Source organism: Balaenoptera acutorostrata, chromosome 16 (genome assembly GCF_949987535.1).
Source record: "Balaenoptera acutorostrata chromosome 16, mBalAcu1.1, whole genome shotgun sequence".
Lineage (NCBI taxonomy): Eukaryota > Metazoa > Chordata > Mammalia > Artiodactyla > Balaenopteridae > Balaenoptera > Balaenoptera acutorostrata.
The window spans coordinates 33,633,959-33,648,427 of record NC_080079.1 but is presented as its reverse complement, the minus strand read 5'-3'; the positions used below and the strand labels follow the sequence as shown (position 1 = coordinate 33,648,427).

General features: G+C 36.6%; 1 protein-coding gene across 2 annotated transcripts in view; it reads right to left on the bottom strand.

The window, feature by feature from the left end:
* Positions 1-14,469, bottom strand: part of NOC3L (NOC3 like DNA replication regulator) — a 47,017-nt gene that overhangs the window by 17,158 nt on the left and 15,390 nt on the right. For both annotated transcript variants that reach the window (XM_057530500.1, XM_007187474.2), the window contains exons 11-19: positions 10,879-11,010; positions 8,847-8,927; positions 8,415-8,515; positions 5,457-5,529; positions 5,305-5,368; positions 5,152-5,223; positions 4,613-4,794; positions 3,461-3,589; positions 2,680-2,777 (exon numbers count right to left, since the gene is read on the bottom strand). In XM_057530500.1, coding sequence (XP_057386483.1) covers positions 2,680-2,777; positions 3,461-3,589; positions 4,613-4,794; positions 5,152-5,223; positions 5,305-5,368; positions 5,457-5,529; positions 8,415-8,515; positions 8,847-8,927; positions 10,879-11,010 — 932 coding nt within the window. The remainder of the gene's footprint in view (positions 1-2,679; positions 2,778-3,460; positions 3,590-4,612; positions 4,795-5,151; positions 5,224-5,304; positions 5,369-5,456; positions 5,530-8,414; positions 8,516-8,846; positions 8,928-10,878; positions 11,011-14,469) is intronic.

Here is a 14,469-nt window from a genome sequence, read left to right as displayed (position 1 = left end):
TTTAAAATGTACAGCATGATCTGACTTGCATACATCATGAAATGAATTACCACAATAAGTTTAGTGAACCTCCATCATCTCATATAGATACAAAATCAGTGAAATAGAAAAAAAATTTTTCCTCCTGATGAGAACTCAAGATTTATTCACTTAACTTTCATACGTAACATACAATAGTGTTAATTATATTTATCATGTTGTACATTACATCCCTAGTAATTATTTATCCTATAATTGGAGGTTTGTACTTTCTGACTGCCTTCATCCAATTCCGCCTTCTGGTAGCCACAAATCTGATCTCTTTTTCTATGAGTTTGTTTGTTTTTGAAGTAAAATTGACCTACAACTCTGTTAGTTCCTGTTACACAACATAGTGATTTGATATTTCTATACATTTCAAAATGTTCACCACGATAAGTCTACTTACCACTTGTCATCATACAAAGATATTACATAATTATTGACTATATTCCCCACACTGTACATTTCATACCTGTGACATTTATTTTGCAACTGCAAGTCTGTACCTCTTAATCTGCCTCACCTATTTCTCTCCTCCTCCTAACCCCCTCCCCTCTGGCACCACCTGTTTGTTCTCTGTATTTATGACTCTGTTTCTGTTTTGTTTGTTCATTTGTTTTGTTTTTTAGAGTAAAATCATACAGTATTTGTCTTTCTCTGACTTATTTCACTTAGCATAATTCTCTCTAGGTCCATCCATGTTGTTGCAAATGGCAAGCTTTAATTCTTTTTTTCATGGCTGAGTAATATTCCATTGTGTGTATATATACCTCATCTTCTTTACCCATTCATCTATTGGTGGGCATTTAGGTTGCTTCCATATCTTGGCTACTGTAAATAATGCGGCAATGAACATAAGAAGAATGCATATATCTTTTCTAATTATTGTTTTTGTTTTCTTTGGAAACCAACAAAACACACTTATATAAATCCTAAATCCCCATGTTATGACATCATTATCCAACTAAATCCACCTCAGAGAGGTCTGGTATACATTTAGAAATATAGGTCTGGACAAAAAGAAGGCTGAGCAAAAGCCCTCAAGCTCAATATGATCAAATCCCAACTCAATCAGTTATGTGAACGATACGCAACTAAGTGTAAGTTAGTCATGAGAGCATAAGGCATGGAGTCATCTTCCACGGATTTCAATCAGCTCAACCCTTCAGTTGTTTGCCTGGATTGAAAGCAAGGAGAGGCCAATCAGGACAGAATAAATGTCTATATCCATGCATGTAAATGAATCCTTAATGATTTGAGATTGGTTCACATTCTCCAAAGGAGATCGGCAAGGGATGCAATCAGGCTCACATCCCAAGCTCCACTCCCCAGGGGAAGCCCATCAAGAGTCTCCCTTCTCAAGCCTTTGGGATAAATCCATTCATCTTCCTCCAGAAAAGGAAACCTCTGGCATAAATGAGGCAAATGGTGAAGGTCTCTGACAAAAACATACCAGAAAAGGATTGTGAAGAAGTGACAAAGAATCATTTTCTCCTTTTCCTTTTGAAAAACAAAGCTGGGGTACAGGTGGGAAGTATGAGGGATGAAAGAAGTAAATGGCCATTTTACTATTTAATAAGAGCAAAGGTTATCGCTATCCTACCCAGAAGGAAAAGGGTTTACAGGAAATTACAATTTATGTCTCATTTAGAGAGGGATACAGCTGACTACTGCCTTGTAAAAATATAGACCTGTTTCGTCAAACCTCTCAGTATTTCAAGAGAAGCTGGAAATGATTTTTAGGCGAATTCTTCCAATATTTAAAAGATACCAACCAATTAGATTCTTGTTCAAACTCTGAAGAGGCCAGAAAATCTTGCCTACAGGTCACTTGTCTGTGATCTCTGATTTAAAGAAACCAGTGGGCTTGCAAAGAAGGGGAAAAATCTGCAACAAAATATTAATTCTGAGTGATGGGAATATTACAAGGGTGTCATACCATTTTCTCTTCTTTTCTGTATAACTGAAGTATTTCCTAGTTGATTTTGTGGGGGAAAAAATGATAATTACTACTGTTTCAACTTCTCTGTACGAATTTTTTTCAGATCAAAAAGTTGTGGGAAAAAAAAACTTCTTTTAGAAGGACGCTTTTCCCCATTTGGAAGCATGTAAGGTGAATGCTGGAAGTGCCAGTCCAAACTCTCACAGGTCAGGGGCACTGAACAGAGATGGCTATGAGGGCCAAGGAGAGAAACTGCTCCCTTCTGGGTGGCAGTGTTCAAAGCACTTCTTTTCTCTCCCTCCTCACTTCTCCCTTTCTTGTCCTAGCAGAACCATTTGGAGGGGGAAAAAAAAAAAGGTTCTGTGGCTGGACTCATGGACCTTCACATAAAGCAAATATGGCATCATCTTATTAAATGTTGAACCTAAGTAATGAGCACATGGGGATTCACTATTCTTTCTACTCACCTGTATGTGTGAAACTTTTTATGACCAAAAAAAAAAAGGTTAAGTAATTACTCAAAACAAACTAACAAAATCACAGTCAGCAATGTTTTCTCTTTGGAATAATTCAGGAATATGAAGTGGACCAAGTCCAGATAACCAACCAGCACTTTACATTTTGAAATCTATTACTTTGTAAAACAGACTTCTCATAGTCAAAACAGCTATCAACTGAAATTTGCAGTTCTATAATAAGGCAATGCTAAATACTACCTTCGGCTCAACTCTGGTTTGAGTGCTTCTGAGCCTTCGGAAGGGGCTCCAGCGATGAGGTGAGCTGCAAATCTCTGCACTATGGGATGGTAATGTCGCTGAAGGGGAAACAGGACAACCATATTTTGCACGGGTCAATATTTTATAAGACACTAGCTACACTTTAATAAACATTAATTTTTTTTAAAAACCACATATGCATATGTAATTCATCAGAACCACATACCTACAGAAAAAAAACAGTATCTTTGCTCACAAGATTCCAACACAAATCTGTTTGATGACCTAGTTACCAGTGAAGTAGCTTAGTCTTGCTTTTACAGTATGAAAAGAAAAATCAAAAGGCAATTTCTCTTTCAGAGTGAAAGAAGTTAGTTTACAACAGGTTTCCTGAAACATATTTCCACTATTAATGCTGCTGTCCGCACTGTAGGATCACAACATAGGTGAAACCCTCTTGAAACTGGCGGGCCGCAGGCCTCTGGAAGTCCCCCGGAATAAGACCCAATACAAATGTGCCTGATAACATATCTTCTATTCTGAAGAGTGTCAGGGAATGACTTCAAGAAATCTCACCCCACAATCCTGAAATCATTTTCTGCTTCCTTAGAAAACGCATCTCAACATCTTAATAGTAAGAGCAAAGTGAAATGTAGAGTATTTAGACAGGAATTCTAGGAAAGGCAGTCCCAGAACAAAATATGTTAAGTTCTCTGGCAATTATAACTACTTGGGGGTAAAACTGAAAAAGCCCTCACAAAAAGGGGAGGGGGGCTCTTACCCTCAGCGCATGCAATTCCCAAAGAGCAGTGTTCTGAGCGTTGCAGTACTCAGGTTCATCCAGCTCAGGAAGGAAAACTCCACTACCCTGAGATTCATTGTCAAGCAACAGATCTGTTTTGGGGAAAGTCTGCAAAAATGTCACATAAAAAGAGGGATTAATTAAAGTAATATTATTAATTTTAAGAACGTTATTGGATTCTGTACTTTTACATAATTTGATTTTACAGTTACATAAGAGCTATAAGCATATGCACTTTATACCTAGTCTTAATTTTTGCAATTTAAGTCTATTCCACAAGAGAACAAAAGAATATTAGCTTGCTTTGAAAAGAATTAATTTTATCTTGCAAAAGAAAACAGATATTCTTTCACTCAGCAACCCCACTTTTAGGAATCTTTCCTATAGAAATAATTACATTAGATACACTTATAAGAATATTCACTATAGCATCATTTATAATAGCAAAAAAGGAAACAACTTACATCCATCAAAAGAAAAATGCAAAGTGTAAAAGCCAGACTGCCTAAATTTAAATCCCATCTCTGCCACTTACTAGCAGTGTCACTTTAGGCAAGTTTCTTAGTCTCTCTGGACCTCAGTTTTCCCCATCTATAAAATGGGAACAATAATAGTAGCTACTTCACAGAGTTGTTATGAAAATTAAGTGAGTTAATTTTTGTAAAGCACTGTAACAGTGGAATTCACATAGTAAGAACTATGTAAGTATTTGTTAAACCAATAGTCATTAAAGAGACCAAGTAGCTGTATCTGTACTGACACAAAATGTGTTCATCACCATTAAGTGTTAAAAAAGAGTTGTAGAACAATATTGTATATCATAATCCCCTCTCCATTAAAAAAGAAAAAAGTTTTGTTGTTTGTGTGTGTTTAGTGTACACATTTATAAATGAATTTTTTTAAGTCTTCTGGAAGGATACCCACCAAATCGTAAAAATGGAGTGTCAGTAGGGGTGGAATGCTTTCCTTTTGTAATTTCATGTACTTCTTTTATCACCTTATCTTGTTACAAGTGTGAATTATTTTTATAATTAAAAAAATAATGTAAATGCGGGAAAAAAACATGCATCAAACAAAACACCGTTGTTGCACTGTAAGAACTTAGCTCTATTCGTTTGCATCACTACTTACATGCATTAATATTCTGTTAGTTGCTAAAATGCCAATGCTTGAATTTGGAAGCACATGAAGAGCAAGGGTACAAAGGCGCTTGATGAAGGCAAGGGCCCGCTGCTGAGAAACTTGCTTTCTGCGCTTAGTCAGCATGACGTCAAGGCACTGGAGGACGATCTCAACACCTTCATTCGTAGCACCTAAAACAGCAGATATACCCTTTGGGGCTGTTCTCATTACTTTTTCATCATGCAACTTCACTGAACTTTGGAAAAATCCAAGAGGAGCCTATCGCACCTGTCCCACATCATTTCACTAACCGATGAAGCAGTGCCAGACTGCTCACACGGCGATGTGAGCTGCACTGCATCTCCAGTCAATTCCAAAAGTTCTCTCACTCCAAGTCTCACTTAAGGTTAAATACAGATGTGTGGCACTGGCAGGCCAGCATTTTATATACCTGCTCCTATTTCTCAATTTTCACTGACTGTAATTCCAGTCACAAAATATTCTTAGAAGGTAAAGATTTATTAAAGACATTATCTAAACATACATACCTGCATGTAACTTGAACAGTGTTTTGTAAAGATGTGTATAGAATTTCATTGGATCAATATTCAGAACATCACCTTTGAAATGAGAACAAAAATTAGGTATGTTAAAGCCTCCAAAGGCAAAGTAAACGAAACTTGATCAAGAAAATATCTTACCTTGCCCAGAAAGAACATGAAAAGCAGTCTGGACACAGTGAAGACTTTCTTGATAGCTTAGGTCCTTAAAATGAAGAGGAAAAAAAAAAAAGGATATTAAGAATAATTACAATTTATATCTTAAAAAGTAATTCATTAGTAGAGTTACTTACACCAGACTCAATGAGAGAATGTAGAACTACTAATAAATCATCAAAAAACTCCACATTTATAAGGTGAGCAAACCTAGAATCAAACAAAACTTAGTTAAAAGGTAACCTAAAAACAGATATAAAGCAGTTAAAAATTAAACCTGACTTTAAAACCATATTTTTAATATTACTTATTTTAAAATGTTAGCTATGATGGAGATGATGGTGATTATCGATACTTTTCATTAATTCAGACTGGCCTCTTGGACAATTCATCCACGACTGGACACTATACTCGGCAGGAATATATGAAGCACTAAACAAACTAAATATATTTCAAAAATACTCCTAACCAGAGAAAGAAGTTGCTAAGAGCAAACAAGTTCTCTGAATCAAGTTGACCAGGTGTCCAACAATGTTCTAAGTCACAAAGGAGTCAGCAGTTACAGCTTCTAGGAAAATGGGGCAGGAAGAGGGAAAAGAGGAAAGATTTTGCTATTAATTAGAAAATGGACCCTATGAAAGCTTTAAAAAGAAAAGAAAAAATGTTGGAGCTAGTGTCTAGTTCAGGCTCAGCAATTAATTACCTATATAATCCTAGGTAAGAGCTGACAGTTCTGGCCTTCTATTTCTAAAAATAACTGAGATCACTCAATAGAGTTAAAGAGAAAGAATCATGTGAGCTACTAAATGTCAGAGGACTCTGTACACTATAAAATATCAGGCACCGAAGTAGTTAAAGTCAGGATATATCTTCAATATTAGTGCAAGAGCCTTTGACACTGTAAATCTTAGAAGAAGGAAGGACCTCAGAGGTCATATGTTCCCTGTGTATTGGTACAACCTTTTTGGGAAGTAATATGGCAATATTTATCAAAATTTAAAATGATCATACTCTTTGACCTAGCAATATGTGCACACAAGTACATTGAAGATATTTCCAGTGTAGCACTGGGGACTGACCAAATAAAGTATTAAATATCCATGACACAGAGTATTATGAACTTAAAAAAAAAAGTGGGTCTATATGTGCTAACATGGAAGGATACCCAGAATAACTGTTTATCCAAAAAAAAGAGGAAGTTACAGAACAGTATACATTTTTTTTAAATTTATTTTTGTTTTTATTTATTTACTTATTTATTTTTGGCTGCATTGGGTCTTCATTGCTGGGTGCGGGCTCTGTCTAGTTGTGGTGAGCGGGGGCTACTCCTCGTTGTGGTGCACGGGCTTCTCACGGCGGTGTCTTCTCTTGCTGCGGAGCACAGGCTCTAGGCGTGCATGCTTCAGTAGTTGCAGCTTGCAGGCTCAGTAGTTGTGGCTCGCAGGCTCTAGAACACAGGCTCAGTAGTTGTGGTGGACAGGCTTAGTTGCTCCGTGGCATGTGGGATCTTCCCGGACCAGGGATCAAACCCGTGTTCCCTGTGTTGGCAGGCGGATACTTAACCACAGCGCCACCAGGGAAGTCCCCAGAACAGTATACATTTGTGTGAAAGATTCAATTTGTATGAAAGAAGGCAGGTGGGCAGATTTACATACTGATATAGGAAGGAAGGGAACTTGTGATCTTTTAATTCTAATTTAATCTATTTAATTTAAATAATTGCATTATTTGAATTTTTTAAATGAGCATGTATTATTAAAAATTTGTTTAAATAAAGAAATTGGTCATTGGGACTTCCCTGGTGGCGCAGTGGTTGAGAATCCACCTGCCAATGCAGGGGACACGGGTTTGATCCCTGGTCCGGGAAGATCCCACATGCCGAGAAGCAACTAAGCCCATGCACCACAAGTACTGAGCCTGCGCTTTAGAGCACGTAAGCCACAACTACTGAAGCCCACGCGCCTAGAGCCCATGTTTCGCAACAAGAGAAGCCACCACAGTGAGAAGCCCGTGCACAGCAACAAAGAGTAGCCCCCACTCGCCACAACTATAGAAAGCTCACACGCAGCAACAAAGGCCCAACAGACAAAAACAAAAAAAAAAAGAAATTGGTCATTGAAAAAACAAACAACAGGTCCTACCTAAGGTAAGAATAATCCCTTCTCTTTGAACCTCTGACCAACCTCTCTTTCAATGACAAGGACCACACTATCTTATAAGGCAAAGCATCTCATCACCAAATAGCTGCAGTCATTAGAAAGTAATTTCTTCCATATTGAACCGAATTTGCCTTTTCTCTATCTTCCAGACATTAGTCCTATTTCTAAAGCTGTGCTGTCCAACGTAACCACTGGCCATTAGGGATTTGAAATGTGGCTAGTCCAAACTGAGATGATGTGCTATAATGTAAAATATATACCACTTTTCGAAGATACATTATGAAAAAAGGCATGCCAAATATCTCACTAATGTTTTATCTCATTAATGTTTTGACATTAATGTATGTCAAAATAATATTTTAGATAAAATGAGTTCAACAAAATATATTTAAGTTAATTTCATCTGTTTCTTTTTCCTTTTCAATGTGGTTAACAGAAAACTTTAAATTTCTTATGTAGTTCACACGATGTTTCTATTGGATAGCACTGTTCTACAGGACAATACCTCAAATAATTGTAGAAAACTATCCTGACAACCATTATTCTGGCTCACATGCCCCAGTAAGTTCATTAGTGTTGACAGAATACAAAAAGACCTATCTTAAGAGGACCAGATTATGCAAGACTAAAAACTGACTACAGAACAGAAGGAAACCAGAACTGAGGGATGAACCCTAGGGACAGCGAGAACTAACTAATAAGTAGGAGGAAAGAGTTAGTGAAGGAGATTTTTAAAATAAAAGGTTTGAGACGAGAAAACCAAAAAAGTGCAGTGCTATGAACAGTTTCAAGGAAAAGCTGGTGACAAATAAAAAAGGAATGAGAACTAAGAAGGACACCGGGTCATCATTAGTGTACCCTGTTTAAAATTCATGGTTACCTCGGTCTTATTTATTTAGAAAGAATCTAAAAGGCTTCAACCTACACCGCCCTTACTTGGCAAGACCTTCCAGAACTGCTGGCAGGAGAGGTGACCTCTGGGCCTTCTTCAGTATTCTGAAGTAGGTCACAAACACGATATTCAGAGTCTCCGTGTGCTGCAGAACAGACAAAATGACTTCAGTATAACCTAGTATACTTTCTCCCGAGTTACCACAACTACAGCTTTCAAAACTCAACCTTTTCTGTGCTTTACCATCACTCCCCACTATTCAATCCTAAGAGCTTCAACAAAGCAGAATGAAGATACACATCCTGTGATTTCCTAAAACTAGCATCATCGATCACATTATCATTTCTTACACATCATGTATCTAAGCCTCATGAAATAAACCAAAGTCATACAACCACAAGTTGAAGCAATCAATCTCTAGTTGAAATCATTTAACAAAACATTTTAAAAGCATGAGAAAACGTGAAACTGCCTACCAGTTTAAGTTTTTTCTCAGAACTCTCCGAAGCTTCTGCCTCCCGAAGCTCTCTCTCTAGTTTCTCTTCTGCTTTCTTCCACTGAAAATAGATTACAAAAAAAAAAAAAAAGAGTATACCACTGAATGAAAAAGCTAGCTTCAGAGAGGCATTATGTCAATATTATGAAACACACACAATAATACCACAGACTGTCTACAGATACAAATATAAGCAAAAATTTTAAAAATGTGTAAGAAGCACCCATAAACCAAATTTATGACAGTGGCTGCCTCCTAGGAGGAAGGGAGAAGAATGGGACTGGAGAAGGGACAAAGGGACTCCAACTCTATCACCAATGGTTTCTTTCTTTTCAAGAAAGAAACTGAAGTATATTAATATTTGCTCAATCAGAATGGTAAATACATGGGATATATTATACTACTCTCTGTAGTTTTCTGTAATTTAAATTAAATTTTTTCAAAAAAAAAAAAAAAAAAAGAAAGGAAGGAAGGACATGCTGAGCCCAGAAATAATTCTTATTGTTAAATCATCTATAATGTGGAAACCAGTCATCAACAATGCTTCCCAAACTCATTTACATACAATGCATAAAACCGGATACTATACAGAAATTCAACAGAAAACCAATTTTTTTCCACTCCCTTATGCTGTTAGAGCAGCAAACAATGGTTGCTAAGCTGCCTGAGACACTGGGGACCGACTGAGGAATGGCGTTTCCTTCCCTCCCATGAAGTTGTTAAAAGAGCTGCTTATCGGGTCTGTGTTTCCCCACTGTAGCCACATACATGCCGTTCCTAACAGGCACATCCAGCTTCTATCAAGATAGCATGGGATAAATAATCTAAATATTTACCTTCATTTGTTAACAATCATTAAGTCTATTTTGATATTTCTGTCTTGTTTTCAAAAGTTATTAGACACATTCAAAGATGGATATCCCTGGAAATTATTTTTTCCTTTTTTTTTTTTTTAAGTATTTATTTATTTATTTAGTTAGTTATTTATGGCTGTGTTGGGTCTTCGTTTCTGTGCGAGGGCTTTCTCTAGTTGTGGCAAGCGGGGGCCACTCTTCATCGCGGTGCGCGGGCCTCTCACTATCGCGGCCTCTCTTGTTGCGGAGCACAGGCTCCAGATGCGCAGGCTCAGTAATTGTGGCTCACGGGCCTAGTTGCTCCGTGGCATGTGGGATCCTCCCAGACCAGGGCTCGAACCCGTGTCCCCTGCATTGGCAGGCGGATTCTCAACCACTGCGCCACCAGGGAAGCCCTTTTCCTTTGTTTTTATAACCCATTTGATAACCCTAATAAACTGTTTAGATATGTTTTGAGAAGTGATCATAATAATGGTGGTGGTGGTAACTAATGTGTATAAAGTGTGCCCAGCGCTGCACACTCTAAGTGCTTTTCCTATGTCATTACATTTAAACTGCACAATCACCTTGCAAAGTAGGTGCTATTATTAGCTCCATTTCTCAGAATATTAAAAAAATGTTTCCAAAGTCTCATAGTAAACAAACAAAAGCCTGGAATTTCAACCTAGTTTTCAAATACAAACCAACAGAGAAAGGAGATTCGACTAAAACCTACTTTGTTGCCAACTTCACATGAATGTATCCTTTCTGTTAAGGAAGGAATCTGTGTTATCACGATGAATCTAAGAGGATCTCAAAAGCCAGCATGGGGACTTCCCTGGTGGTCCAGTGGTTAAGACTCCATGCTTCCAACACAAGGGGCGCGGGTTAGATCCCTGGTCAGGGAACTTAGAACCCACATGCCGAGTGGTGCGGTGTGGCCAAAAGAAAAAAAAAGCCAGCAGGGCAAGAAAACCTTTTCATCTACTGCTCTCTTTGCTAATGAACTGTCTGTTTAAGTTGATTTAACGAAACATTTCTTTGCAATAACTGGGGAAAATAAAATTCTCTAAATATCAGATTTTAAAATATTTATATTTATGACTTAACTATGATTTTTACCTGTGCCTATGATTTTAATCTAAAATCAATTAAAACAAAAAAGGAAATCAATCAAACCTTTCTCTGCATTCTTGATAGAGTTCTTCTCTTTTCCTTGAAAGTCATGAACTTTTTTTGTTTATTAATATCCTCTGTATCTTTTTTCACTTCTACTTCTTTGATCCTTAGGCACAAGAATGTTCTTAGCATCTATTATTGAAGAAAACACAAATACACAGCTTAATATTTATATTGCCCTCAAATACTTTAAACAGAATAAGCATTCAACAGTGTTATTCCTTCCTTCATGCCAAAAAAAACCCAAAAAAACAAAAAACTTTGAAACATCTTTTATCACATTTTACACAAAGTTCTATTATCTTTTTGTTAAACGTATTCGGTAATTTTTGTCTATGAAAGGACACTAGTATTTGGCTAAATACACATAATATTACTTTGCAGTGAAATAAGAACAAGGAAGAGAGAACACTACCTGGCACTGGTAGATAGGATTACAAAGAGTAGACAGGTCAGAAAAAGGTTTGGACCAGTACGGGAGAAGAGGATATTTATTAGACATTTCTAAACCAGCTTTAAATTCCCAAACCAGATTCAGTTTTGCAGTTAACAGTTCTAATCTTGTTTTCCCAACAAAAAAAATAACATGAAGACTAGTGTTATTAAGACCACTTATTTTTCTTCAGGCCAATGAGTCTCCAACTTTAGCAAACATCACAATCACCTGGAGGGCTTGTTAAAGCACAAAAAGCTAGACCCCATCCCCAGAGCTTCTGATTCAGCAGGTCTGCAGTGGGGCCCCAGAATTTGTATTTCTTATCACCAGCTGATGCTGGTCCAGGGACCACATGTACTATTGCCTTAAGCCATTCAAAAAAGTTCAGAAACTAATTTAGAAACTGATGTATTGTGTGCTACAGCAACCATCCAAACACAAAGACAAAAGGGGTTTAAAATCCTACGTTTTCTGGGGAAGAAACCACTCTACTGACCTGCAGTCACAGCATTATTCTTGGAGGAAAAAAGAACTACAGGTTTGTATTCTTTTGAGGTTCCAATATGTACATTTGGAAGAAAACTGAGAACTTCATTTAAAGCATGTAATGAAAACAAGGAAGAACTAAAAGCATAAACAATGAACCTGAAGTCACTCTAGGTCTCAGAAAGATTTGAGTATTCTGTAGGTATTCTATGTGCTCATAAAATATCACCCACAAATGAAAAATAACTCCAAGTCAAAGAATGCGGCACATGGTCAACTAATCTTTGGTAAGGGAACCAAGAATACACAATAGGGAAAGAACAGTCTCTTCAATAAATGGTGTTAGGAAAATTGGATATCCACATACAGAAGAATGAAACTGGACCCTTATCTTACCAGTCATAAACATTAATTCAAAATGGATTAAAGACTTAAATGTAAGACCTGAAACCATAAAACTCCTAGAAGAGAAAACATAGAGGCAAAGCTCCTTGACATTGGTCTGAGCATTAATTTTCTAGATATGACACCAAAAGCACAGACAACAAAAGCAAAAACAAACACGTGAGACTACATTAAACTAAAAACCTCCACACGCAAAGGAAACCAGCGACAAGATGCAAAGGCAACCTATGGAATGGCAGAAAATATCTGCAAATCATGTATCTGATAAGGGGTAATATCAAAAATACTGAGGAACTCAAAACAACTCACAGCAAAATACAAATAACCTGACTTGAAAAAGAACAAAGGACCTAAAAACACATTTTTTCCAAAGAAGACAAACAACAAATGACCAACAGGTAAATGAAAAGATGCTCAACAGCACGAATCATCATGGACATGCAAATCATAACCACAGTGAGATACCACCTCACACCTATTAGAATGGCTATTATGAAAAAGACAAGAAATAACAAGTGTTAATGAGGCTGTGAAGAAAAGGGAACCCTTGTACACTGTTGGTGGGAATGTAAACTGACACAGCCGTTATGGAACAGTATGGAGGCTCCTCAAAAAATTAAAAATACAATTATCATATGATCCAGCAATCCCCCTTCTGGGTATATATCCAAAGGAAATTAAATCAGTATCTCAAAGAGATATCTGCATTCCCATGTTCACTGCAGCACTGTTCACAAAAGCCAAGATATGGAACCAATCTACGTGCCTGCCGGAATAAAGCAAATGTGGGATATACATACAATGGAATGTTATTCAGCCTTAAAAAGAGGGTCCTGTCATCTTTGATAACATGGATGAACGTGCAGGACATCATGCTAAGTGAAATGAGCCAGACACAGAAAGATCAATACTGTATGATCTCAGAAAGTCGCACCCACAGAACCAGAGAGTAGAATGGTGCTTGCCAGGGGATGGAGGAAATGAGGAAATCCTGGCCAAAGGATACAAGCTTTCAGTTATAAGGTGAATAAGTTCTGGGTAATAATACTGTATCATAGACCTGAAATTTGCTAAGAGAGTAGATCTTAAGTATTCTCACCACAAAAAAAAGGTAACTATGAGAGGTGATGGATGTGTCAATTAACTTGATTGCAGTAATCATTTCACAGTATATACATATATTAAATCACCACATTGTACCCCTTAAAAAAAATCACATTACTGTACAAAGTATATAGACACCAAGCAAACAAACAAATACCAAGAAAGTAAAGAAAGCAGTTTATATTCTAGCATCATTAAAATGAAAGTGTTTCCCTATGGCCAATTTCATGTTCAAGCCTTATTCCCTGATTACTCTAAAATTCTGAGTAATACTTAAGCCCAATATTTATAATTTTAGCAGTTCAACTAAAGTTATCAGCTACAAGGGATGAAAAGAATTTGACGGCAAAGGAAGAAGACTTCAAAATTAGGAAATAAAACAGTAAAAAAAAAATCAGCTTAACAATCAAAACTATATGACTAAAACTTAATGAAAATATCTAAGACCCAAATGAAGAAAACTATAAAACTTCACTTAAGCACATAAAAGAAAATGGCAAGATACTTGATATTCTTGAATATAAAAAAAATCAATTCTGTAAAATAAGTAATTAAAATGCAAAACTTCTATAAAGCAAAAAGACAACAGCACAAAATTAAAGGACAGAGCAACAAATAAATATTTGCAACTTATATTTGCAAGAGACTTAATATCCTTACTATGTAACTTAAGCTCAACAAACACACAGAGCTTTTGTTTCTTTTGTTCACTACTTTATCTCCAGGACCTAGAACAGTGCCTAGTACATGGCTCATATTTATTCAAATATAGGCACATTTTAAAAATTATTACATGTCTTTAAGAAAGTCAAATACCTGAGGAGAAAAACTGGCAAACAATACAAACAGGCAAAAAATTCAAATGACTAATAAATGTATGAAACGAAGTAAAACCTCACTAATAAAAATGTGTAAACAAAATAATATACATTAATTTATGTAATTTTTTACCTACCAGACTAACAAAGATTAAAGAGTAAAAATATTCAACACTGGGTAGGTTGTGGGGAAACGACACTCCTATCACTAACAGGAACACAAGTGATCAAATGTTTTTGGAGGACAATTTGGCATGAGCTCTCAAATATTTAAATGTGTATACTGTTGGATCCAGTATCCACACTTTAGAAATTTAACTCACAGAATACTCATACAAGTGT